At 46.1% G+C, this 27,110-nt stretch overlaps 2 protein-coding genes across 9 annotated transcripts in view; both read right to left on the bottom strand.

The window, feature by feature from the left end:
* Positions 1–14,607, bottom strand: part of SLC6A13 (solute carrier family 6 member 13) — a 43,099-nt gene extending 28,492 nt beyond the window's left edge. The window contains exons 1-4 of one of the 2 annotated variants that reach the window (XM_057703623.1): positions 11,316–14,607; positions 6,817–7,328; positions 4,969–6,000; positions 2,294–2,500 (exon numbers count right to left, since the gene is read on the bottom strand). In XM_057703623.1, the coding sequence (XP_057559606.1) occupies positions 2,294–2,495 (202 nt within the window). In that variant the 5' untranslated portion in view covers positions 2,496–2,500; positions 4,969–6,000; positions 6,817–7,328; positions 11,316–14,607. Of the gene's footprint in view, positions 1–2,293; positions 2,501–4,968; positions 6,001–6,816; positions 7,329–11,315 lie in introns of those variants that run through there. The other variant, XM_057703624.1, reaches the window with a different exon arrangement.
* Positions 14,608–14,756: 149 nt separating this feature from the next.
* Positions 14,757–27,110, bottom strand: part of KDM5A (lysine demethylase 5A) — an 87,352-nt gene continuing 74,998 nt past the window's right edge. For 3 of the 7 annotated variants that reach the window (XM_057703620.1, XM_057703618.1, XM_057703619.1), the window contains one exon: positions 14,757–26,941. In XM_057703620.1, the coding sequence (XP_057559603.1) occupies positions 26,735–26,941 (207 nt within the window). In that variant the 3' untranslated portion in view covers positions 14,757–26,734. The remainder of the gene's footprint in view (positions 26,942–27,110) is intronic. The other 4 variants (XR_009048532.1, XR_009048531.1, XR_009048529.1 and 1 more) reach the window with 4 other exon arrangements.

The raw sequence follows: 27,110 nt of genomic DNA on the forward strand, positions 1-27,110 counted from the left end.
AACCGAGAAGGCATCTGTCCCCACCCCCACCCCCCTTCCCCACGTTGGCAACGACGGGTCCTGTCGTAAGGAGGCATCTGTCCTTTCTTGACAAAGAGACAGGAGGTGACAAGAGGAAATGTGGGGGCCTATGTTCTGGGGGGGCAAGGGGGGTAAAGGGGGACAGAAAGGTTGAGCCTCTGGGAACAGAAAAAACCGGAAAAGGGGGCCTGTCTGCGTCCCTCTACAGGCCACACGGGTCCCAGGCTGGTCCCCTTCACGCTGGCAGAGGCGCCTCCTGTGTGTCCCCCCGGAGGCCCTGGTGACTCATGCCCTTCAGAGCAAACCTGGGCATCAGCCTCGGCCCCAGAGCCCCCTGGAGCACTTCCTGCAGCTGCCATTAGTCCATCAAGGAAAGAGGAGAGGAGGCCTGAGGCCTCGTGCCTCATCAGGCAAGAGACCAGGGGTGGTGGCCTAAGGATTCTGCAGACAGTTCTAGGACCCCCGAAACGGCTCGTGGAGACCCACGTGCTGGAGGGCGGGCTGTGCCTAGGGAGGAGGCGGCCACCCTCCTGCCTCTGCTCCCCCCACAAGCATCCACGTGAAGAACCAGGGGCGGTGCACACTCTCGTTCCCAGCCTGCATCTCCCCCGAGACGCGGCCACACACCCCCAGGCTGCACAAACCCACACGGGGCCCAGAGGCGGAGCTTGGATGCAAACCTGCTGGACACCTCTTCCCGACAGGTGACCCCGTATCCCCTGCCCCGACCCCTGCTCCCCTTTCCTTCCCCTCCTCAGCCCGGTGGTTTGCACCAGACCTGGGATCCCTCTCCCACCTCTTCGTGCCACTCTTGTTAATTCCCCGGCCAACCTCACCCAATTCCAGAGAGGCTTGGGGAAAGCGGCTCATCTCCTAATCTTCCTGCCACGTGAGGAGCTAAGCTGGTTACCAGGTTCCGGACACAGAGCTCCAAGGCCCGGCTTAGCCACCAGACTGCTCCTTCTCCCCGGACCAGCCCATCCCTCCATGCTCAGGCCTAAGTGTCTGAACAAGCTGGTGGAGGGCTCAGGGCTAGGTGGGCACCTCCCTCCTTCCCTCGCAATGCCGGCCGAGCAAAGAGTCCTGCGGCTTCAGGCTGCCGGCCAGAAAGTCTTGCGGAGAGAGAACACCTCAGCCTATTCCCACCCCTCTGGAAGAATACAAGCTAACCTCTGACCCTGGGGCCAGTCCCCAGTTGCCACGGTCCTGAGAATAAGACTGTGGGCTCAGAGCATCTTTGTGTACTCGCCCCCCAGTCCTCCCTCCTCCTCCTGCATTGTGGGCTTTCTCTCCCCAAAACTGCTGTGACTGGGCTCATGCATGTGGAGGCTCTTACACCCCCGCAAAGCGGCAGGTGTTGCATTAGGGGTCCCACCAGGCCTTGTGGCCCATGAAACTCCCATCCCCTCAGTCTATCCCTGTGACCCACCCCAGCATTTCCCCTCTCCAGCCCAGGCTGCAGCTTCCCCTCAAAACCAGACCCGGGAGCCCAACCCCACTAAGCTCTACCCACCAATGCGGAGACCTCCTGAACCCAGTGCTGGACCAGAGCCCTTCAGCTCCTGGGAAACCCCTCCAGGGCTCCCTAGAGACCCGGGGGTGCCTGAAAGAGTCCATGATGGGGAAGTGACCAGCACTGCGGTGGCAGCGGAATCACTGCAGGGCCTGGGATGAGAGGCAGAAAAGACCCGGGAAAGCGTTAGAGTCCATGCTCCCCACACACACATTCCAGTGGGGAAATCTTAAAGGAAGAGCCACTGGTATCAAAGGTGATACATGGTGGGGATGTGTCAGCGCCGGTAGAGCAGAGGGGTGACAGGGAGCCATAGCTACAGAGTCTCAAGACCGTGGGAACAGTTGGGTACCAACATCATCTTCAGCATACCTATCGTTTATTAGCCCCTTTGCACACGTGACCTCTAAGCCTTACAACAGCCTTGGAGGGCAGGTAGAACTATCTCTGTTTACAGCATTTACCTGAGCTCCAAGGGCTTGCCTGAGATGACAGAGAATAAGTAGCAGAGCCTGAATCCAAACTCCCATTATTCTGGTTCCCAGCCCATACCCACGTTTCTCTGATAGCACAGTTGGGACCCCAGGAAGTCACCCCTCTGTCTAGATGTCTCTCCTGCAGTGTCCTGAGCGGCTTTTAAGGGTCTTCCCAACTCCAGCATCCTCTGCACCTACAGGCCTCCCCAGAGGGCAGTAAGTGCAGTGGAAGGAGACAGCCACTGGTGCCGTGGAGGGATGGGGAGGACACAGCGGCTCTCACCTCCCCCGTTTCTGTAGCAGAGGTAGGGAAACCTCCAGACGTTGCCGAGCCCGATGATCTCCCCGGCCACGGACAGCACAAACTCCATCTTGTTGTTCCAGTGTCCCCGCTGCAGAGCACCAGCCTCCTCCGCCTTTTCCACACCCGGGCACACGGGTTTTGTCTCTCCATTACTGGTTGTGCCTGAGACCCTGCTATCCATTCCACCTGGAAAAAAAGCGGGGCGCTCTGTTCCTGCTGGGAAGCCTGGAAGGAAAGCCGCCCCCTTCCTTCACCAGCAAATTCCATACGGAATAGAGCCCTGGAAGGGAGCGACTCCTACTCCTGTCCACAGACCCGTGTCCCCCTTATCATCTCTTGTTGGTAAAGGCTGGGTAACAGCTGCGGAGAGTATATATCCCTTTCCTCTGTCAGGAAGAAAGCGCTGACCCTGAGGCACACACAGGGTTCCCCCAGAAGTTTCCTTGGGGGGACAGAGAGTGTTCACGTGCCCCGGGTTGTCTGAGTTCTCCTTGTCACCCTACACCCGGCCTCGTCTGCACTAGCGTGTGCCTCAGTTTCTCTGTTTTGTGTACTGGGAGAGCTGAAAGGATGGGGTTTGTAGGTATCCTCAAAGGCATTGATTTCCCTTTCAGGAATTTACCCTAAGGAAATAATTGTGACAACGGGCAAAGATTCAACACTGAGGATGTTCGTTGTTTATAACAGCAAAAAATTAGGAAGTACGTAAATGTTCAAAAATGGGAAATAGGTTAATAAATTATGGCACATACACTGGACTACTATATAATCATGAAAACTGTGCTGCAGAAGAAAGTGTAACGAGATGAAAAGGTGGTCACAATGCATGATTATGCTGGGAAAATACCTCATACGGTATTCGTATGCATGAAGATTAGGATATCTACCAAAGTGGATGGGCTATAGGGATATTTTCCTTATCTATATTTTCTACATTTTCATCAAAGAACATATTTTGTTTTGTAATAGGAAAATAAACGCCAGTCTTTTTAGATCCCTGCAAGAGGATGAGAGAGTTCGAGTGGGTCCAGGAACTCTGAATGAGATAAGCCAACTTTCCCAGGTGTGCCCTCCAACGCTCTTTGAAAGCAGTGAAAGAGAAAGATGAACTATGGGCTCTCTTTTTTGGGGGGGTGGGGGGAGGGATGGGCACTGTGTGGCATGTGGGATCTTAGTTCCCTGACCAGGAATCGAACCCATGGCCTCCCACACTGGGAGCACAGAGTCTTAACCACTGGACCACAAGGGAAATCCCAAACTATAAGCTCTTTTTCTTTTTTGGTGATGACCAGTACAGGACTATGTTAAGTAGAGAAGACATATAAAATGAATACAGAACCACAGTGCTACACCCTTCCCGGCCCTCTCCTAGACTCGTATGGGGATCGAGGATGAGACTGGATGTGGCCCATGTTCAGAGAACAACTACTGTAGACCAAGTGCTTTACATACATTCATTTCGTTCAATCCACACAACTCTGAGATGTGCGCAGCATCTCCTCTGCTTTGTAAGCAGGAAGCTGCAGCTCAGAGAGGTTGGGTGACATGTGTGCTGCCACGTAGCACAGCCGGGACCTGACCCCACGCTGTCCTACTCATTCAATCACCTCCCTCGCCCACACTGGCTGGTGGGTTTAGCAGTGTGTCTGATGTAAGCATCTTCTCCTGACTACCCCCCGATGTATAAGGCAACCCCTTCTCTGGAGAAGTGTACGCATGCACCTCTTTCTACTCCCCAAGAAAACTTCATGTGAATGGAGATTTCTCGAAGGAGGCCATCTGCCTACAGACTCTCCTGTGGCTCTTCCTCCCCAGCGGGGCTGCCCTGAGGGATCCTGAACGTCAAAGGGAGTTCAAGAACATATTGCTTATTTGATAAATGAACAGACTCCAAAGACTGTGAACTAAGAAGGAGAAAGACAAGCAGCCGGTCCCCAGAAGCTTCCCCAGTCCTTTCGAGAAGGTCGCCTCATGTCTTGTGCAGGTTCTGGGCCTGATGGATGTCTTCCAATGATAAAGCACCATCTCCCTCACTTCTCCATCCCCCCAGACCCTACGAGAACAGAGCCTATCCCGGGTCCCTTAGCCGTGTTGGGTACCAGTCCTCAGAGGCAGCATCATGCAATTGAAGGACAAGCCTGGGTTCAAATCATAGCTCTGCACCAGAGACCACCCGACTTCAAGGAAGTGAATTAATTACTCTGAGCCTCAGTTTGTTCGTCTGTAAAAGTGAGGGTGACAGTATACACTTAGCCATGTGTATGTGTGTATATATATATATAAGCACTTTATAGTATAACGGGCAATCAAATTTTTATTTTCTTTCAATCTTGTCAAAAGTTTTATGTTCTTTCAACTTTCAATCTTGTCTCATTTCACAGAGAAGAAAGCCTTCGTTTTCTTAGAAGTAAACCCAAATGTCTTTCCTTTCCATCTGGGTTCCTCTTTCTCCAAATCACATTGGCCCTTAAGTCAGCAGCCACTGAAGTTTCAGAAAGTCAAGAAAATAGCATATACTCTTTGCATATCACACATAAACGTCATATTTTTTAGGAGAGGATCCAAAAACCCTTTGGTTGTAGGTCTCATGGATCCTACCCACCTGCAGTCTGAGACCCAGAAGCAGGAGAAAAAGAGAAAAAAATAGCACCAACCTTAGCGTAGTTGCTGCCAGAGGTCCAGTCAGAGGGGAGAAGAATTATCCAGGGGGAAAGGGAGGTGCTGGCTATTTAAAGTGTGGTTCCCACTCCTCCGGCACTTGTAATTCTAAACTTGGCCCAGCCCACATTCCACCCTCTGTCCCCTGCTCCCCTGTCCTCCCCTCCCCTCGGCACAGACACTCACACACACGAGTGATTCTGTGCACACCCGCAGGGCAGGCCAGCATGTGTGAGCTGGTGGGCAGTGAGCTCTCCTCCTTGGTGACCTTGGGTATCTGTAGAGTGGCTCTGCCTTCCACCCCTCTCTCCTACTTAAGTGCTCCTATAAATCCTGCAAGAGTAGGTGTTTCTTTGGTCAGGTGTTGTGTAATCTACACACACATTTATCTTACCCTTTTGCATCTTAGGATTTGGAATGGACAGTGATTTAGAATAAACATGTGTAGATTACAGAACTCTGCACAGTTAGAAAAACTTCACACACACACACACACACATACTTATCTGCATGTAGAAAAGTCTGAAGAAATAGTCACTGAACAGTTATTAGTAGTTACTTTTGGAGAGTAGGGTTGGGGTCAGGAGATGAAGTAGAGACATTTTTCACTTCTGCTTTTTAAGCTTTAAGTACTGTTTGAATTTTTAAATAATGTGCTAGAATTGATTTTTTTTTAATAACCGTCTAAACCAACACAGAAAAGGAAGTGCCAAGGTTCACAGCAAAGCAAAGCTTGTCACAGCGCAGGAGCTGACTGACGCGGAGCAGGACAGCGCTGGGTGGAGTCAGGGAGCCTAGCCCCGCCAGCACAGAAGCACAGAGTGTGCGGTGGGGCTGCTCGGGCCCCAAGGCCGAGGGGGCCCAGCGTCTGGATGCCGCTCCTATCACTTCCTAGGCTGCAGCCAGGAGCAAGGTGTCCACAGGGTGGACCTAGAGAGCATCACACCAAGTGAAGTAACCAGACAAAGACACATACCGTATGGTATCACTTGTGTGTGGAATCTAAAATACGACAGAAATGAACTTATCTGCAAAACAGAAACAGAATCACAGGCTTAGAAAACAAACTTATGGTTATCAAAGGGGAAAGGGGGTGGGGGAGGGAGAAATTAGGAGTTTGGGAGTAACAGATACACACTACTATACATAAAATAGATAAACAGTAAGGGCCTATATAAGGGAACTATATTCAATATCTTGTAATATTAAACTATAATGAAAAATACATACATAAAACTGAATCACTTTGCTGCATACCTGAAACACTGTAAATCAACTATACTTCAATAAAAATTAAAAATTTGAAATAAAAAAAAAGAAAGGGGAGAATATTCCTCACCTAGCAAGGTTGTGGGAGGTTTCAGGAGATCTGCGTGTATGTAAAGGGCCTTACACACGGCAAGCACTTATTTACCCTTAAGAAAGTATTCACGGTGAGCAGGGAAGTTTCCTTAAGGGGACGAGACTGAGAGACCCCCTGAACAAAGCTGGCTCCTGCCAGACAGAAGGAATGAGTCAGGGAGTGTGAGGGGCGCAATCGTACAAGATGTGGCGCAAGGGAGGGTAAATCAGAGATTCTAAGGTAGTTTCTATTCCTCTCATCCCCCATCTGCTTTGAGGGCAAGGAAGCACATCGTGAAAGCACCCAGGGAGCCTGGCGGAGATGATTATTCTTGCTTTTCTGCTGCCCCTTCCCTCTCCCCTCTGACATCCATCTGTCTGATTTAAGTGTGTAAAGCAATAGACCACAGGGTCACCCAAGAGAGGGCGCAACTTCAGGCAAAAAAAGCCCATCTTCAACAGCAGTTAACTTCCATCCTTACTTATCAGCAAGCGGTACTTACCAATGACCTTGCATTTGTTAATCCGAAGTCACGGGAAAACTGGGGTTCACCGAGGTCCTCCGAGAAGCTGGACACCACGCAGCCCTTGGTGATGCTGCCCAGCCCTCCGGGTCCTGACACAGGCAGGCCGCGGGGATCCCAGCGTCCGGGATCCTTGGGATCAGTCTGGGTCATTTTCGAGTTGCTGCTTTTGCATTAGACAGTGTCTGGTTTTTCTTGCTGTTCCTATTGTTTTTGCATAAGTGCTGCCATGTTACCATGTTGACTGATACGTCATTCCTCTCCAATCTTTATTCCTCTCCAATTTCTTTTTCTCTATAAAGCCGGAGTGATGAGGTGGATATTTTGCCTTGCCTAGGCTAAGTTTAAGGAAGTGTGAGAACCCTGGTAGATGAGTGCTCGAGACAGTTCCTCACAACTCTGTCTGGGGTTGAGCACAAGTCTGGCAGGACTGGCCTTGCCGCCCTCAAGGCACCAACATCCTTGGGTCTCCTGGGTGCAGGGTCTGGGAACTGGAAATGGTGCTAGAATCAGTGTTCAAGGCTTCCTTCTCAAGAGGCTGCTAAGTTTCAAGATGCATTTGAGATCATGAGTGAGGGTAACTGAAGGCTGTGCTCCCAGAACAGCATTTACGAAACAAAGCAAACCCTGGAGAAGCAGGCTAGGAGGCCTTGGTTTCTATCAAATTTACCCTGGGTTTTTTAAATGCCAACATGTCATGATCTAGTCTCCCAACAATTTTTTTTTTCTTTGTCTCTCCTGGGAGTGGAACAAGAACAAATACATTTTAAAAGGAGCATGATTCGTTTCAGAAAGAATATTTCTGAGCAGCATTGGTTTCAACATTGGAATGAGTTGGTGAAAGGGGCAGGGGGTCCTCTCCTCGGGAGATCTGTAAATTAATGGGCATAGTTCTATTTAACCACAGGGGTGAGGGACCGTTTTGATCCCTGTTGACCTTTTAAATCTCTTTTCCAATATCACACTGAAAGGGAAGAAAGGAGCAGGCGGAATAAACTAAACAAGTCATGGTTTGCTAAAACTGGAACAATTTGAGCAAAAAAGTGAATAACGATGGTACTGAATTATAACCCCAAAGAATAAAATACATTCATGAGTTCATACTAACATAAATAAATACTCCATTAAATAAATAAACAGGGGAGGAAGGCCAGCCCTTCCGTACAGTGGAATTCCAATTAATAAATGAAGAAGAAAAGAGAGAAATAGTAAATCAGCATTAGACAAATATCACTGTGATAATAGTTGTAGACGAGATCCACCGATGAATGCTAAAATCAGTGGGTAAAAGTTTGAGGAGGGACAGAGTTTACATGGCCCCAAGGTATTTCCTCCAGGATAGTTATTAACTACAAAGAAAGATGGGAACTTCACAGTAGGGAAAGCAGAAGGCAGTAGAGGCGGCAGAAGCCACCTGAACTGAGTGACCAAGGTGAGAAGACATCAATATCCACATCTTGAACCGTGTGAGACAATTACTAAGAAGAACACAACAGTTCTGCGGTATTCTTGCCAAAAATGTACTTCACTCATGAGCAAACATAAGACAAACCCAAAGTGAGGGACATCGGGCAAAATAACTGATCACTAACGCTTCAGAAGCGTCCAGGTCAGGACACGAGACTAAGGGGAAATTATAACTAAGTGCAGCATGGGTGCTGGATGGGTCCTGGAAGGAATGCCAGAAAAGAAGAGGGATGTCAATGTAAAAAGGTCTTGAGTTTAGGTTAATTGTACTCCACCAACAGTAATTTCCTGACAAACGACGCCACGGTTATGTGATTTGTTAACAGGAGGAGAAGCTGGGAGATGGGTATATGAAAACTCTCTGTACTGTTTTTGCAGTGTTTCTGTAAGTCTAAAATTCATTTAAAATAAAAACTTTTTTTAAAAGATGATTTCATCCTGACTGTTGCAGTGCGAGTACTTGCCTCTGCTGTAAAACTCTGATGTCACACTCGGGAACCATGGCTATTACAATGAGGTGTTCTCTTGTGCTGTGTTTGATTCCAGATAGGATAATTAGCCTAAAGTCTATAAACCCAAGGCCTTAAATAAAACCTATGACACAGAACATTCATAACGTCAATCATGACCATGACTAATGTTTAGTGAGCGCTTCCAAGGTGCCAGGCACTGTGCTCAGTGCTAGTACCCACGCACCATCTCATCTTATCCCCAGAACAAGCCTGTGAAACAGGGATTGCTACTGTGGCCGTCTTAAAGATGAGGAAACATAGGCTTGGAGAGAATTAAATGACTTGCCGAAGATCACGCAACTAAAAAATGGTAGAGCCAGAATTTGCACACAGGCTTGTAGGATTCTGAAGTCCATTATTTCTACCTAATGCTCCACGCTACGCTCTAACTCCAGGGTGAAAAGACAAGAAGAAGGTTCACAAGAAGAGCTCCAGCAGTGTGTTTGTTTGGACTATTCCTGGCCCCTGGGATTAAACACACTTTCTTAGGAAAGATGTGAATAATGAAACAACAAGAAAAATGTTGCTTTCACTGAAAATTTCACCAGACCTGAAGAATATTTTTTAAATCCCAATGAGAAGACTCTCTTCCCAATCCTGATGTGTTCTGCAATTTTCCCCACCACTCTGCCCTCCCATCAAGGGAAGGAAATCATACCTTTTCTCTTTAACTCCAGAAAATTAACCTTAGTTCTTTTTCAATTGTATCCAGTTTCTGTCGATCCTGTCTCCCTGATTTCTTGCCTGATTCTCAGAGCACAGAGAGGAGAGAGTTTGCAACATTTATGTAACTAGTCCCGGCAGGAAGCTCTTGGCTGATAAACAGTTGGTGATCAGGGTGAACCAGTAAATTCTCAACGCAGCTCCCACTCTCTACAGCTCAGAGCTCCAGTGAGGGATTAGGGCCAGATGAGAGCACGGAAAGATTCAGGCTTGAAAACGTCAATCGTTGGAGGGTCTTTTATCCTGAATATTTTTAAACCCCACTGCAGGACTTTATCTGTGATGGGCAAGAAATATGCTGATGCCTGATCACTTAGCCGATGGGTGTCTCATCTCTCACCACTGATGACTCTGTTCTCAGCCCAGAGAGGGGACGCACGGGGACCATGACTACAGAGCTCTCTCCGTCCTGGTCTCCCTGAACAAGAGAAAGATAGTTGGGGCCCCTTCAAATGTGCCATGCCAGCACCCGCCAGCCAGTACCCAGCAGGAACACACTTGTGGCTTACAAGTCACGGCAGAAAGGAGAACGCACACCACACGGATCCACGAGGGGCTGTCAGGAAGCTCCTATTGTGAGAGCAATGATTTGGGTGATTTTGAGGAGCAGTAAGGGAGCAGAGGTCTGCTCTGGATCTGGGTGCTATTTGGAAGCAGGGATATTTTATGATTGGGTTTCTTACTGAATCCTGTCTAAAAAGCAGGAAGAATGAATTGAAGCTAAAAACTGGAATTGGAAAGGAAGCAGCAGTCACCCATGTTAGCCAGGACGGGGTGCCAGGTCGTTTCCGTGGTCTGGACTATGTTTGCATTTCCATCTTCGTTCAGACAGGATCACTGACTGGGCTTCTTTTTCTCTTGATCTATCATGGTCACGTGACCTTGTCTGGTGCTGACGTGGAACAAGGCCCAGCTCCTAGCAGCACCGAGGCCTGGCTGGCAGGGCCCCTGACTTGTCCCCAGCTGTCGGGGGGGCCCCTTTTCTTCCTCAGCCATAGCGGCCACCCACTTAGAGAGCTGAGTGGGTGGGAGGTGGTGAGTCGGGGGAGGGAGGTCCCACGTTTCCTCTCCAGACCTTGGCCACAGGCCTTCTCTTCCCTCTTCCCATATCCTCCATCCTTCATACTAAGCCCCAGCCCATCTTGCTTCACTCTTGTCACCTCTTGCTGCTACTCCCTCCATTTAAAAAAATATTTTTTTTTTCTAGAGTAGATGGACATCACTGGGCCGTTTTCCTCTTGATTCTTCCACAAGATTAAAATGGAAACTTTTCTGAATCAGAAGTGGCAGAGCATTGATGAGGAGGCGGGCGGAGCCTTGTTTCAGTGGCCGCGTATCGGCTGGAGGGAAGGACAGGAAGAGGACGGCCTCCGCGGCGCTGCCGATGAGCCTTCTCACTAAGATCCCACCCACTCCAGGTGTCCCTGCTTTGCTCAGCATCCTTAGGTCGTGGCTGATGACCACACACGTGGGAATTTGGCCCCACCCACCCCTGTTCCTCCTCCAGTAAAACCCTTCCTCAACGTCCCCCAAAGACTTCCTGTCAGCTCCTGTCACACAGGCCTCCCTCCTGCATCCCCTTCCGGGCGCTTCAAGACCCAGCTCACACCCCACACCCTCCATGCAGCTCTCTGCTGTCCCCGCTCTCAGCTGACCCTCTGCATTTAATTCAGCCCTTAGTCCTTCCCATGTTGCTTTCTAACTGGTTCCAACGTGGGAGTTTGCGGACCCCTTAGTTTTCTGTATTCCCGAGGAACACCATGGTGCTAGACACACCTGCTGACACATCCACATCAGGCTCCCACCGCAGGGTGAAAACTGGGGAAGGCGGAGGCAGGGGTGAGCACGTACGTCTCCCCAGGCATGATGCAGCTCTCGGGGCTTTCAGGGCAAAGCTAATGTGTCAAACCGTGCAGTGCCTTTCACGGGGGCCTGCCGACGGGAGCAGCAGCTCACTCAGGAGCACATGATCCTTCCCGGGAACGTGGTTCCCAGCACCAACCACAGCAGAATCACCTGTAGAGCCATATAATGTATAGAGAGCTGTGTGTAACTACCTATACCCGGCTCTCTAGCTATTTGGCTACATATACATATTGTACATAACATATATAAATTTATAGCTTGGGCCTGGCCTAAGAGATTGTGATCCAACATCTCCAGGGTGGGGCCCAGATCTCTCGAATTTTCCAAGCTCCACAAGCCGACGCTGCTCCACAACCAGGGCTGGAGCTACTGCATCTGAAGAAGTTCCCACGTCGAAACCAGGCTCTAACTGAGGCTCTGTCCTCAACACCCACAGAGCTAGGAGTCTGTTACCCGCTGACGTCATTTCCAGGGAGGGAGGTCAGATCACACACCCCACTCCATGTCCCCTCCCAAATCACATGATCCTTAGCCATTAGGAATTTTACCTGCACCCTTAGCCTACCTGCCCGCTGAAATCACCAGGGAAAATATTAAAAAGTGACCAATGCCTGGCTCCCAGCCCTAAAGATTTAGATGCATTGTTCTGAGGTGTAGCTTGGACACTGGGTTTTTTTTTAAAGCTCCCTGGATGACTCTACTAGGCTGCTAAAGTCGGAAACCTCCGTAGCCTAAATCCTCTGGCTGATGTTCCCTTATTCCTCATTCTGTCCCCAGGGACAATGTATTGCAGCTGGTCTCCTATTTGAAACTCTTTTTGAAAGCTGCTCTCAGCTTTTTCCTCTCCAAGATAAATAATCACAAACTCTTTCATCTTTCCTGAGAGTCCTTATTTCTTACCCCACCCACTGTTCCCTTCACTCTTCTCTGGACGCTCTCCAGGCACTAAATATCCCCATCAGGCTGGAGCACCCAAAATGCCCTCCTGACTCCCTCAGGCCATGTCCTGCGGACGCGTTCCAGCGGCGGCTCCGAGCTGCTGACTCAGTTCTTGGTTTCCGCCAGGGACGATTTCAGCAATCGAGGCACACTCCGTACGCACCAGCGGACTAGCAGGCGGGAGCCTGAAGAAGTGACTGTTGGAACAGGGCAGTGAGATCTGCAAGGCGACCAGCGTGGGGAGAGAGGTGGACAGAAAGGGCATTAACGGAAGACGAGGCAAGAGTGTGTGATGAAGACAGTGTAATGAACACAGTAGATATCCTGGAGGCAGGAGCCGCCATTCAGACCTGGATCTGTCGGCCTTGGGGCATTCATGCCACGCCTCTGGGCCCCCATCTTTCATACATGTAATAAGAGGGTGAGACTGGGTCATCTCTCAGTTTCCCTTCAGCTCTGAATCTTCCACAGCTGACCTCAGGCTGCAATAGAAAAAAGAGACAGTGTGCTCATTCCCCATCTACCTGACCTGTACAAAGTCTGTCTCCCAGCAACTCCAGTTACTCCAAGAGTTATCACTGACCCAGTTCTGAGGGGCAGGGAGTGAAGTCCAGACCTAGTGCCATTGGAAGGAGCTTCCTTTCAAGACAGTGCACTGCCCCCTCCTGAACACAGAAGAGCCTCAGAGTACTCAGGCCACTCAGCAGATACATGAAACATTTGAATGAACTGAAGATACTTCCTCAGTCTCCAAGAATGACCACAGTAATTAGTGTTCACCTCTTCATCAACAACCATACCTACTGAAACTCAGCACCATAGAAAGCCATCCTTATTGGCAGTGAGGATGGCCCTGTGCCGGGCACTTCGACACACTTCTTCCTTAGTCTTTATGACAAACCTGGAAGACTGGCATCATCTGTGATTTATAGGTAAGAAACTGAGCTTCTGAGAGGAGAACCAAATTGCCCAAGATTCCAAACCTACTAAGATACACAGGATTTGAGCTCAGGTCTCCCCCAGATCCTTCTGCTTCACCCAGCAGAGGCAGTTATACCGGGAAGTTAGTGAAGCTCAAGGTTCACGGCCCCTCCCTTCCATAGGGTGTTTTCCAGTCCCCTGTGGCTAATTTTGAATTCTTCATTATGCACCATTTTGCATAAAGAAGGCCACCCCCCACAACTGACTCAACTTCAGTTCCTAGAAAATCTAGATCCAGTCCTGCACGGAGCTTCCCGAGTTCACGTAAACACTATCTTGTGTAGTAATTTCAGCCTGAGGCATTTTAAAAACACGCATTCAGGAGGAATCCATGCTGGCTTTCTGCTCTGTGAGCGATGCTGGTGCTGTAACGAAACAACAGAGTGTGGGCTGCCCTTGTGCCATCCGAACACGGGTCGCTCACTGCTCGTTCTCTTCCCACCTTTTCTTGGGACCCATGGGATTCTTCCCCCATGACAGGGCTGTGGGTTTCCTTCCTGTCTTCCTGGGGCAGGACTGCTGGAGGGAGTTTCACCCTGTGGACCCTCCACTCTGGTTTTCACAGTCCCCTTTATTCTGCCTCAGATCCAGGCTAAGGACTCAGCTCTGCTCCTCCTGCCGCCTTGTTCATAGTCTGCTCTTTGGACCAGGGCCTGCGGCTGATGGGGATTGAGCCTCAGCTGCTTTCTGTAACCATCAGAGCAGTGCCTTTTGATCACTTGGAAAGGCATGACTTGAAAAGAGGGGGAAAGCAAGAGCATTCTGTACCTAGATTTCTGTCAGATGGGCCCAGAATTTTTCACATTTCATTCCACCTTCTCCTCTAACCCCATCAAAATATTCTGACACTACTTTTTATCTACGGTTCCTTCCCTTGCTCTAGACGTTAGTTATCAGATCCCTCTTCTTCTTTAGATTAAAACAAACTTTCCCTCTTTCCTCCCCTCTTTGCAAACAAGAGAGGGTGCAGCTACAACTGTGGAAACATATAGCTTAGAAAAGAAATACCTTGGAAACTTGGAATTTTGCATGAACTCAAAACAGTAGCTGCATCTCCCTCCCCCATCCACTCACCGTCCCCCACAGCCTCAATACCCCTGCACAACGGCAGTTGTCTCACAAATCAGGAAAATCTTAGAAAAAGATGGAACTTGGTTATTTACACATAATATTTCCCAGACACATTTCTTATACAAAGATTAGCCATCTTTGAGGAATGGTTTAGATACTATCCTATTGGCAGCAGAAGCATGGAAAAGTTGACATTAGGATGCTTGGTAATCATAGGACTATGTAATTCTAAGACATGATTTAGATCTATCTATCTACCCACCTACAGATATCTAGTATCTACCTATCTATGTCTACCTAGATATAGATAGATAATACATCCATAGACAGGTAGATAGATAGATACTAGAGATAGATAGATGATAGATAGATGATACATAGATACTAGAGATAGATAGTTAGATACCCATAGAAACTAGAGCAGTAGGATATTAAATATTTCCCAGAAAAATAAATGTAAAGCAAACACACACAGCTAGCCCTGCCCATGCCCTGCTGAGAGGTAAAGTTGCCACAGTCAAGTGAATGTACAGGAATTGCCTGTCAGTAGCAGAGACAACAATCTTACTACCTTATTACCTTGGAAAGGAATTATGACTTACTAGTTTATAAACCTGGGATGAGACACTTTCAGACTCTGAATTCAGCTTCCAGTCTCCTCTCTTGCCTATCCTTTCTTACCACATACCAAGAAATACATTCACTAAGCTGCCAACTTACCCATGCCCAGAAACTAAATAGGAACTCAAAGAATGAACAGGAAAGATAAGAAGAGAGTCATTTCCGTGATAAGAGAAATCCTCCCATTTCTGTATCTGTGAATGGAGCTCAGGAATCGAAAATACAGCAGTTTTTGCTGACAGCATTCAAAAGCATGAGGCTACAGAAGGAAAAAGAAGAACATACAGAGAGGAAACAGATTTGCAAAGACTCAATTATGCATATTGTGAATCTTATAAATTAAACAATGCAAGGACATCTGATTCCTTTATCCAGAATTGTAATTTAAAGATTAAAAGAATGCTTTGCATAGACATTAAAAGGGATATGAACAACCTGGAGTGTGTTTGGAAGAGAACTACCAGGAGGGTCAGGGAACCCAGAACACTGAAATAGACTTGATGAGATTTGGAGATTTCTGTTTCTCTAAGAAGCAGAAAAGGTTTGTTCTACTAAACGCCAAAGAGCAGTTATAATTATCCCAAATTGCGGCGGTCTTATAAACATTTAGCCCAAGTGAAAAAAGTTATTTTTTCTTCTCATGAACATTAGAGGAACAAAGCCATTATCCTTTTCTTTTTCAATCTAATGTGAATAGAGTGAGTCTCATTAACATTCCTTCCTCGGGCACTGCAGTGTGAACCTGATGCAGCGTTTGACTCACCGGGGACTATGCAAGGGAGGCAGACCCCAGGGACCCTGGCCTCCTGGGATTCACAGCCTCTGTGACCTCCTCCCCTGAAGTATGGGCAGGGCCTGGAACTTCTAACCAGGAGAACGTGGCACAGGTGAGAGGCCATACGTAACTGCCTGTACGTGACCACATTACATAGGATTGTGATCTCTGCCTTGCAGAACACCCCCTGCCTTGCTGGCTTTGAGGAAACAAGTGGCCGTGTCGGGGAAGCGCAGGAGCCCAGGAGCTGAGGACGGGGCCGATGGGACACCGAGGCCCTCAGTCCGACGGCCCACAGGAACTAAGTGAGACAACAACCACACGGGCTCAGAAGCGACCCTTTCCCAGCCAACCTCAAAGGGCACCCTGATGACAGCCTGGCAGACCCCGAAGCAGAGCACCAAGCAAAGCCCAGCCCTGACTCCTGACCCACAGAAATTGCGAGGTAATAAATGTGCTGCTTTACGCTGTGACATTTGTGGTAATACTGCTACACAGCAACAGAGAGTCAGCATAGCGGGTACACACACACACACATACACACGCACGCGCGTGGGGCAGGCAAAGGTTTGGGGATGACCCCATTTACACACGCAGACACACGCGAGGTAGATGCTCCGATACTTTGAAGAGTGAATGTGGACACTGTAAGACACTTCAGAAATGTAGCCAAGAGAGGAATAATCTAAAGAAACTTGACATTCTTCACACCACTTAATTCAAGATGGAACAAAAATTTAGTATACAGAATAAAACTATAAAAGTACTAAGCAAAATCGGGGAGGTACTTTTATTATCTTGTAGAGGAGAAAGTCATTCTAAGCATGTCAGGAAAATCAGGAATTATAAAATTAAAGAGGTTAACAGCATGAGATTTAATAATGCCTGTAAAGAAAAAATATAAATAAGGTTAAAAGACTAATAATAAGGTGATCAAAATTGTGCAACACAAGACAGAGAAATAATGTCCTCAATATACATAACTCTTAAAAATCATTAAGATTCCATTGAATGCAAAACTATATAGCCATTAAAAACAATACAAATCTGTATTCATTGTCATATACAAACGCTGACAGCAAGTAAAGGAAGCAAGTTACAAAGCAGTACATTGTGTGTGACTTCACTCATGAAACGGTGTACATGTCTGTAGGCACACACACCTAGAGATACACAGGGAGCTGTCTGAAAGTCAATGTGCTTAAATCTCAATGTGGTCATTTTTGGGTGGAGGATGTTTCATTTATTTCCTTTTCTTAGTATTTTTGAAACAAATGTGCGTGTACTGTTTTTTAAAAAACAAGAAACATATTTTCCCCAAAATTTTTAGAAATATTAGTGTATCTAAAAAGACAAAAAAAAAAATCTATATTTGGCAGAGAAGTTAGACAGAAAAACATCCGGTAAAGAAACACCAATGTGAAAGATTCTTAAAGGAAAATAACTTTACGTACGGGATTGACACCAATACTTTGCAATCACTTCCAGAGACACCATCTCAGGGAGATTGCTCCTGAGAGAACTTCTGTTGCTGTTAATGCATGAGCTAAAGGGGGAAAAGCAGACTAGAGATATTTTCAAATAGTCTGGAGAGAGAATGGGAGGCAATTGTGAACTCGATACTACAAGGTATAAAGGGAAAATAATAGAATGGTCCATTAACTTTCATTATCAAGTTAATGATCTTATACTAGTGATGGTTATGTGTGCTGGCATAGGCAGCAGGCACAAATGTGAAAATATATGAAATATCTTTATTATACACAGTTCTAAAAATCACTGATTCCTTATCATGCATTTAGAACTGCGATTCTCAACCCTGGCAGCATTATTAAAACCACCTGGAAGCTTTTTTAAAAATCCTAATGCTTGGGTCTAGAAAAGGCAAATCTAAAGAAACAAGTAGATTCATGGCTGCCTGGGGTTGGAAGTAGAAACAAGGAGTGATATGAATAGGCATGAAGTTTCTTTCTGAGGCGATGGAAACACTATAAAGTTAGATTGGAGTGATGGTTGCACAATTCTGTAAATTTACTGAAAATCCCTGACTTGTACATAAAGCAATTTAATGGTATTATACCTCAATAAAGCTGTTTCAAAAAAACACTCTTGCTTGGGCTCTACTCTGAGATACTGTGATTTCATTGTTCTGGCGTGATTGTGGCAGGAATGGTTTTTAAAAGCTCTCCAGACAATTTGAATGTGCCACCATGGCCAAGAATCACCAATTCAGTGATATGAAATCGCTTTACAGAATGACTTTCAGGTTACCGCAGCCAAGTTCTCTGAGGCAGAACATATCCAGAGCTCTGGACCACCTTTGGTTTCCACTGTCCATCCCTAACTCTACAACAGAATCTTGTCATGGTCACTGTGAACACCACCTTGTTGGGGTGACTACACAGACACATGGTTCCACTTTTAGAATTGTAGCTTGAAAGCTAAAAGGATGCTCTGAATATATGTACTTACGGTGGGTATGAAGTACGTTGGAGTTTGTTCAGATAAATCCAATGAGTTGGAATTTGAAGGCACTCAGTCACATCACATGAGAAAGAAAACATTAAACCAGAAGACTGAGGATGAAGGTCGGGAAGTAGAAATAATGGCTACCCTTAAATATTAAAAGGCTACCAAACAAGGGTAGCTGAACTAGTTTTCAGATCCTTGAAAGAATCAGGATTGCTATAGAAGGCCACAGGATTTCAGTTCTCCACGAGGAAGATCATTAAAATAATCTAGTTCTAGGCATTGTGCTAGTCCTGGAGAGACAAACGCAGTGACTGTGAAATAGTCGAGGGTTCTCCAACGCCAGCAGGCAGCGCCATCACCTGGAGGCCTTGTCAAACGCAGGTTGTCGGCCCCGCCCCTGGAGTTTCTGACTCCGAAGGTCTGGGGTAAGATCCAAGAACCCGCCTGTCTAACCAGTTCTGGGGTGATGCTGAGGCTGCGGATCTGGGGACCACACGTTGGGAAGCTGTAAATCTAAATGTTATCAGAGCTCCGTAGAAGGACATCTAAGTCAGATCAGGAGGAAAGCAGTGATGTGAAAGACTTCTCAGCAGAGGTTGGGGTGTGCTGAACTTGGAAAAAAGAGGAGTACGAAGGCACAGAGTAACGTACAGTGTGCGTGAGAGTGAACGCACGGGGAGGAACACAGGCACGAACTAACAGCCATCCAGGTTATTTACTGGATGTTGGCTCTGCACAGGCTATTGTTCCCGGTGCTAGGTATGGAGATTCAGGGAACAGAGCCCCTGTCCCCTTGGAATTTATAAACCATCATGTCGCTTACGGCAAAGCCCCATAAGGGACGCGAACAAGGTGTTGTGAGAGAACAGGGGCCTCTGAAGAGGTAGCATTTAAGCTCGAGTTTCAAAAATGGGAGCTGGAAGAGCATCCCAGAGACAGGAGCCTCGCATGTTTAAGGAAATGAAAATCCATGTGTGGGAAGCACAGTGACTGAAGGTGTGTGGAAGCAGGTGGGTTTAGAAAGATAAACACAAGAAGATTCCATAGGACAATGCAGTGAACATATTGGCTCTTTAGACAGTTTATTCTGGTACAAATTTGGAAGATGAATCAGAGATCGACCAGACCTAAGTCTAGTCCAGAAAAATGGGTGAGAGTGGTGAGAACTTGAAGCGATGCATCACAAAGGGAACAGGAGATGGAGATGAAAATGGGAGTGAACCTAAAGGATTTAGTGACCATCTCATCGCCCACGGGGAGCGAGTGGTCACAAAGGATTCAGGATGGCTTGCAGAATTATGGCTCGGGTATCTAGCTATTCTTTCGGAAAGAGAATAAAGAGGAACTGGCTTGAGGGTGGGAAGGTGGTAAGTTAGGTTTCGACACAAGGAGTGTGGAGTGATTAAAACAAATACAAGTGGAAATGTTTACCAGACTGTTGATTGAAGAGCAAAGAAAGCAAGCCTGGGCAGGTGATATGGATTTGGGAAACAGCTGCATTAAAGTGTTCGCTGGCAGGGGCAGGTGGGGAATGAGGGCACCCAAGGAGGACATACAGGAAGAGCCTCTGATGACACCGTTTGAAGAGTAAACAGAAAAGACTAACAAACAGCTGCAGGAAAGAAAAATTAGGAAAAAGTAGTGGCCAAGAAGCCAGTGGAGTTTTAAAAAGGTAGTGGACAAGTGTCAGGTACAATGTGAAGTGCCCACTGGACTTGGCAACAGGTAGTCAGTTACGACTTCCATGAGAGCCACCTCAGTGGAATGTGGAGAGTGGGGTCCAGATTACAATAGACAGAGGAGGGATCTGAAAGTGAAGCGGGGGAACAAATGGGACTTGGCTACAAAGGAAGGACTAAGAGAGCAGGAGAGGGAGACAGGGTCAAGGAGCACATCAGTGGGAGAGACCTGAGCTTATGTGCTGAGGAAGGGGTGCTGACTGACGGGGCGAGGTCTATGAGGTGAGGCGGGATGGGGTTCACTGACTCACCCGCTTGTCTACAGTCTGTGTTGGCCACAGAACACACACCTGTTCTGAGACAGATGAAGATGCTGAGCCCTCCTGTTGGCTTCAGTTTCCTCCATGTGACAACAGGTGAGGACTCTGCTGAGGGAAGAAACGTTGCAATTGGGACTGAACAAGAAACCAAGGTCTGAAGCATCTTTGAGAATGGACGGGGTTGGTGGACCATCAAGGCTGCTGCCTCGCTCTGAGAGCCTACCTTGTTGAGTCAGTTTGTAGGGCTACCAATCAAGGGTGTGTGCTCAGCAATATTCAGCAGCAACAACACCTGATGGCCAAACTGATCAGGGATGAGGTCCTGTGGCGCTAGAGTGACAGAGAAACACGCGACCACAAAGCTTAGTGGCAAGTAGAAAGGATGGCAAGGTTCAGCCAGGAGACTAAAGCTACCAGGGCCCAGGTGGCCTACTGGCCTCAGCAGAGTGGCCCAGCACAAAGTGGGCAGGGCCTGATGCTGTAGGAGGGTGGGGTGGGGGGAATTTACTCACTAAGGCCAGGTACCAACTCAGGAGGAGGGTGGGGCGCGGTTAGGTCTGTCAGAACGTGTCTGATACTCTCGTCTTACTGAATAGCACAGCGAGATGCCAGTCCTGGGGCACAAGCCACTTTTGTGTGTGACGAACTCTGCAAAATTCAGACCCAAGTGAAGGGAAGACTATGGGTGTGCTCTAATATGACTGTTAGTGACCAAGACTTACATTTTGTAAAAACAGAATATCCAATATAGCCTCCATGGTCCCTCCTCGGGAGTACCGAAGATACTTCCATCATTTAATGAGAATTTGGACTACATGTCCAAAACCCCTCTACTATCCTCCTAAATTCTATGAAACTTTTTGTAAGAAACATCCTTAAAAATACATGTCTTACCCTCCCTCAAGGAGAGGGGCTCTAACTTAAATGTCTTTGTATCCACACATGGTAGGAAACAGGGATTCAAAAAAGCGAAGTAACTAGCAGATGGTCCTACAAAGAGCTAATAATCAGGTCATTCCTAAATCCCACATTCTTATGTAACCCTAAAGTCCTCATCTGGGCTCTCCAAGTTTTTGTTTGATTTTTTTTTTGGGGGGGGGGGGATGGGGAGGTTGTTTTTTAAACTGCAAAAGATTCTGAGTTCATCCCTATGTCCCTGACAACTCACCAGAGTTCCTTACTACCAAGTTCACCAGCTAGAACCACCAAACCATCTTTAAGGCTTCTTGTGATCTCTTTTTTTTTTTTTTTGCATAAACAAGAATACATCCTGACTCCATAGATGAGATTAGAGGAAATCCTTGCCTAGTAAAGAAATTTCAAGGGAAATTGTATGGAAACATTAAATCATCTTTCTCCCTACTAAAAGGAGAGTAGAAACACACTTTAAAAGAACAAATGAGACGAGGCAAGAAATTCCAAAATCACCTGTTTAGTCACAGTATATAGTCCTGGAGTGTGTTCTGTATTGTTTGCTCCTTGTGTTACCTGAGACTTCCCAATGAAAGGCTAAGCTTCCCGTGAAGAGATTCTGGATCTTCACCCCTTTGGTATCAACCACAATGCCAAGGCCCCCAACAAGTGGTCTAAACTGGGAGGATTCCACATGACTTTTAAAAGAAAAGAATTTGTCAATCCTATGAAAGTTCATGCGTTTTTGTTGTTGTTGGCAAGAAAATCTTTTCCAAGTTGAGATAATCATATTTTTTCGGGCTTCTTCCCACTAATTCTCCTCCCCAACACATATACAGTCACACACTTCATGTTTGGGGTCAATTTCACTGCATGCAGAACCTTACCATTTTCAGCAATGATCTGTCCCTCATGCCTGCATAACCTGGTAACCTTGGCAATGAGAAAAAAAGAGCCATTTACTTCTCTGAAGTAAGTTGCAGTTTAAGCTAGTTTTAAGCACTAGGAGGCCGAAGGAAAAAGGAAAAATTTCCTCATTTTCCTTGCCATTAACACTGGTTCACTGCAAAGGGATAAACGGCTCAAGAATCAATGGTGGGGAAATGTCTGCTGCCCATTGCTGGACTCGTGCTGAAAATAGAGAAAATGAGATGAAATCTGCAGCAATCACTTTTTCTACTTCACGCTTTCTGAAAACACTATTTGCATCAATGTAGCAGGCCAGTCACACCACTGGTGATGCTATGTGAGGCCAGTTCTTTACTGTATAGAGAGCAAATGCACACGAGAAACTGTTCTGGAACAGGTTAAACGTAGCTCTCAGATCAATACCCATGACCAAAATCTACCTTTACTTGGTTACCACTTAGAGTTGCCACCATGTGAATGACAGAGTAGGGGGACCTGAGCACACACACAAATTTTATTTTTTAGATGTAATGCAAATAACTGTATCTAATATTCCTTCAGAAAACAAAAGAAATGCAAAACATGCTCAAAGAACAAGAAATCAAGTTATACTTTTCATAAGGCACCACCAAAACCCCTGGTAAATTAGAGTCCATATTATATTTAAGTGTCTCACTAACAGGTAAATAAACATGTAACAGGTCTTAGAAAAGACATTCCTGTTTAGAGATCTTGGAGCACTGCAGAAGTCAGAATAAGCAAACCTGTCACACCCTTTCCCAGTGCACATCACTCGCTGCATAGTGGTGACTGGATGTGAGCCAGGCCAAGAGAAGACTACAATTGCAAGACACATCACTGCCCATTCTTCCCTTATGCTGTGAATACTAAATGCCACAGCGCATCCATATCTAAAGAAATGAAAAAGTGGGATTTCAAAAGGTAAAAGGCAAACCAACTGCGTGCTTTTAAAAATTTATACTTAAGGACCTACTGCAAAAGCAACTTTTCACACACATGAAGCCAGTTCATATGGAAACTTTTATTGAACCTGGTTATGTGTGGAACTTTTAACTGCTTAATTCTTCCACAATGTTCAAATCCCACTTTAAATTGCCACTTTCTCCTTAAAAAGTGGGTAATCCCACCCTCTGAAAGAAGGGCTTTCTCAGTTTTCCCTTTCACCCTCCTACTTTAAGCACTGGCTGATAGTCACACAAATGTAGTATAGAATTAAAATATTGACAAGTAGGGAGTTGCTCTTACACCCACTGAACTGCATAAGAATCTAAAAATTAAGGAAAACACACTGATATTTCTTGGACACTTGTTGAAGATGAAAGTAGAGACGGTTAAGTGAAGCACAGGTGAAACTGTTCTCATCTCCCAGGTCAGCCCTCACCGGGGTTTTGATTATTCAAGCACAGCGTGGGCGACCAAAGGTTTCACATTAGCCGTTTCAATTAGACAGGCAGTAGCTGCTGTTCCATGAGGCCCACATGAGTCATGCAGAGCTGGGAGGCAGCAGCTCAGGAAGGAGTCTGGCCCCTACACCTCCATGCGGCTCTGCTGTGGTCACTACAGGCATCAAGGCCAACAGCAGCCAGAGGGATCACGAGAAAGCTGTGGTCACACTTGTGCGGTTCCAAGGACCTACTCTTGACCTACCAGTTTCCATCTTCCTTTCTATAATCTTTGCCAAAATGGTTTATGATGAACACAGTGAGAAATACCTTTTGAAAGAATTTAACTAACATGGTTAAAGTACCAATGGTTAAGAACTGCAACTTCGAGGAGATAGGAAGGGTAAAGAAACATTTTAAATCAAGTTTTAATATGAAATGTTACAATACTGTAGAATGGAGTTGTCGTAAGTAATTTCCTCTAAGTGAAAAGTTTTATATTAGAACAGCTACATTTCTTTAAACAGAGGAATCTTAGTTCATTAATTCCAAAACTATACATTTCTATATAGTTTCCTTTTTCTTTTTTCAACTAATTTCTCTCCTTTGTTCTTAGCCTTGGTCTAAATGGTCAAAAGTCAGACCAAATCCTCTGTTACTTTCAAATAAATACAGAAAATCTCACAGTATCAATTAAATGATATATTTAAGTTTCAAAATGTCAGAAGATAAACCCGAAGCTATTCATGCTTGGAGAATGCCTGGCGTTTTTCTCTCAGGTCAAATACGCAGGCAAATACCTACTACCATGAACATAAACTATTCCCTAAACAGCCCTCTATTCATCCACCACTCGAAGAAGCAGAGCACCTTAGCTGTCTTTCTCAGCACCTCATGCCCCTCCACTGAGCGCTGAGCAATGAAGGAAGAAAGAAGGTATTTTAAAATGTATTCCAGGCAGCCATCACTTAAGACTGCATTCAATTTTTAACCCACAAGCATTTGAAGACTTTTACAGAGAAAGCCAAAAGGTAAAAAACATTGTGCTTCCTTCTATAATATCAACCAGATGAAATTCTTAACTAAGTTAATAATATCTTTATGTAGATTGGCAAAATGAAAACTTATGAAACTGGTTACTTAGTTACCTTGTTATTTCCATTGAAATCTTAAATCATACACACACTTGAGATTTTAAGACCCACGCACACCAACACTTACGAACCTCTTAACACATCATAACATTCAAAACGTTATATGATATTAAGGGAAGAATGACTAAAAAATTAGCATGAACCATAGAGAAAGCATTTCCAGAAACTGGATTTTATAGGGGAGGTTTTGCTTTTTTTAGTAAGGATGCCTTTTGAGTTAAATCTCATACCCATTCAAACTGTGACTGGACAGTACATTTCACTTCTAGTTACTAGAAGACATTTCTCTAAAAGAGATCGGGGCAAAAAGGGAAGACTAGACTAGAAGCTGCTCTCTGGGCCCAACCTGCTCCCCACTTTTAAAAGGAAAACTGATGAATTTAAGTCAAACCACAGATTTTTTAAACCAAAATAAAGGGACACAGGATAGTGAAGACAAAACACCATTTTTAGTTTGGTGGGTTTTTTTGTTTTGTTTTGCTTTTGTCCTTAAAAAAAAAAAAATTAGTCCCCTTCTAATAAGAGTTTCCATACAGCTTATTTAACACCTTCACAAGGACAGAGAACACGACAGGAGGGAGGAGGACACAGCACCGCAGTTTCAAACTTTCACGTACAAAACAGAACAGAACAGAACAGAACCACCATCACAGATACAGTACAACTAGGTTTCCCCACAGACAGGGACAAGTCCCAACACACAAAGGAAACATAATTATCTGTTTGAACAAAACCAGGATGGAAGATCTGGTCAGGTGAAGATGGAGAAGGATGTGCTAACTCCTTGTACTACAAGGAAGGAATGGGATTTCTTTATTAAAACGCAAGAAGAGAAAGCAAGCCCCCAAATGAATTTTTGATGCTGAAACTCTGTCATAAGCTGCTGGTAACAGTAAATATATATATATTTATATATTCATATATGTATATTAAAAAAAGGAAAAATAATCTATTTATAGAACAGTCAGTAGTCAGAGACATTTAGAAAAAAGTAAAAACAAGTCCTTTTTTCTTTTTTTTTTAAAAATGGATTTACTAATAAAACAACTTTGTCACCCAGAGGTACTCTAAGCCCACGTCCTCTGATGAAGCCATGGTGCTATTCGACAGTGCCTGCTGTGGGCCATGGTCAGAAACTGCCAGTCCTGGAAACCACAGACAGTGGGGGTAGGGCTGCAAGGCAAAAGCTGTTATTTGCTGGTCTTGCTTGGGGCCATGCCTGAAGCCTGGTGGCACCTGGTACACTTGTGAATGCAGGTTTCCCTGAAAAGCATGCACCGCCGTGGCCCAGTAAAACATTCTGACTTGTCTTCTTTGCTGCTGCAGAAGCCTGGATCCATGTACCTGCTCTTCTCTAAAATGTAGACCCAAGGCAGCAAGACTTCTCAAAGCCAAAAAAGGCTGCTTTTTTGGAAATAAAATCTCTTCTTCCCAGAATCCAATCTACTCAGATTTCTAAACTAGATGCCATCCTCCTCCTTAGGAAGATGAGGTGATTTGCCTCTCATCTGGGGTTTTCTTCTTGGTACAAACAAGCACACGGAGCTGAGGTCTACAGGCTGTGCTACTATCCCATGGCCTCTAACAGGACTAACTCCAGCCCTGGTGCTCTCCTAGCTGGATCTGTATGGTGTCAAATGCCAGGTCAGAGTCAAAGGAAACTGGTACTCTGACTCCTCTCCCACTGTCCTAACTAAAGACATCCAAGTAATTGGCACCTCCGGATGGCGCTGGCTGCAAACCTCTAATATCAACTGGCCGTAAGCCACATTCTACATGCCCTGCTAGCACACCAATGCGTTAACGCCAACCAGCCACCCTAAAGCTCAAATGTCTGGCCTTAATGTGACAAACAATCTCAGAGGAGACATGAATTGAAACACTGGCTGCTGGACCAAAGCAGACACCCTCGACACAGATGTGTTGACAGAGAACGCAGATCCCACGTCCATGCAAAGAGGAAGTCAGCTGGGAGGACTTGCTCAGAAGGCCATTCATCTTTGGAAGCAACATTCTGAGTGGATCTAAACCACTCTGACTACGGTCTCAGTGTGGTCCGTTTTCCCCCATGTCCCAAACTAACCCAGCAGCTGCTAACTGGTCTCTTTAAGATCTTCCACTGGTAGTTTGTAGCTCATTATGAAGGAAGGAGGTGGTGCTGGACCTGGGCTATCTGGCCCCTGCTTCTTTGCACAGTTTGTACAGATGTAATCTTCATTTTCAGCCATCTCTGGAGATACACCCACACAAACTTGGTGAAACCACTCATCACAGCCACCATCACACTGCACCCAGTCTACCTGTTGGAGACAAGATCGGGGAATGTTTAGGTTACATACACATTAAGCCTAGAATACAAGCACACCAAAGAGCTTTTTCTTGGCTTAAACGATAGCAAATAATTGGGATGCCCAGAGGTAGACAATGAAGCTGGGACGTTAATACCCCCAAATTATTTTTTCCATAATA

Source organism: Hippopotamus amphibius, chromosome 12 (assembly GCF_030028045.1).
Source record: "Hippopotamus amphibius kiboko isolate mHipAmp2 chromosome 12, mHipAmp2.hap2, whole genome shotgun sequence".
NCBI lineage: Eukaryota > Metazoa > Chordata > Mammalia > Artiodactyla > Hippopotamidae > Hippopotamus > Hippopotamus amphibius.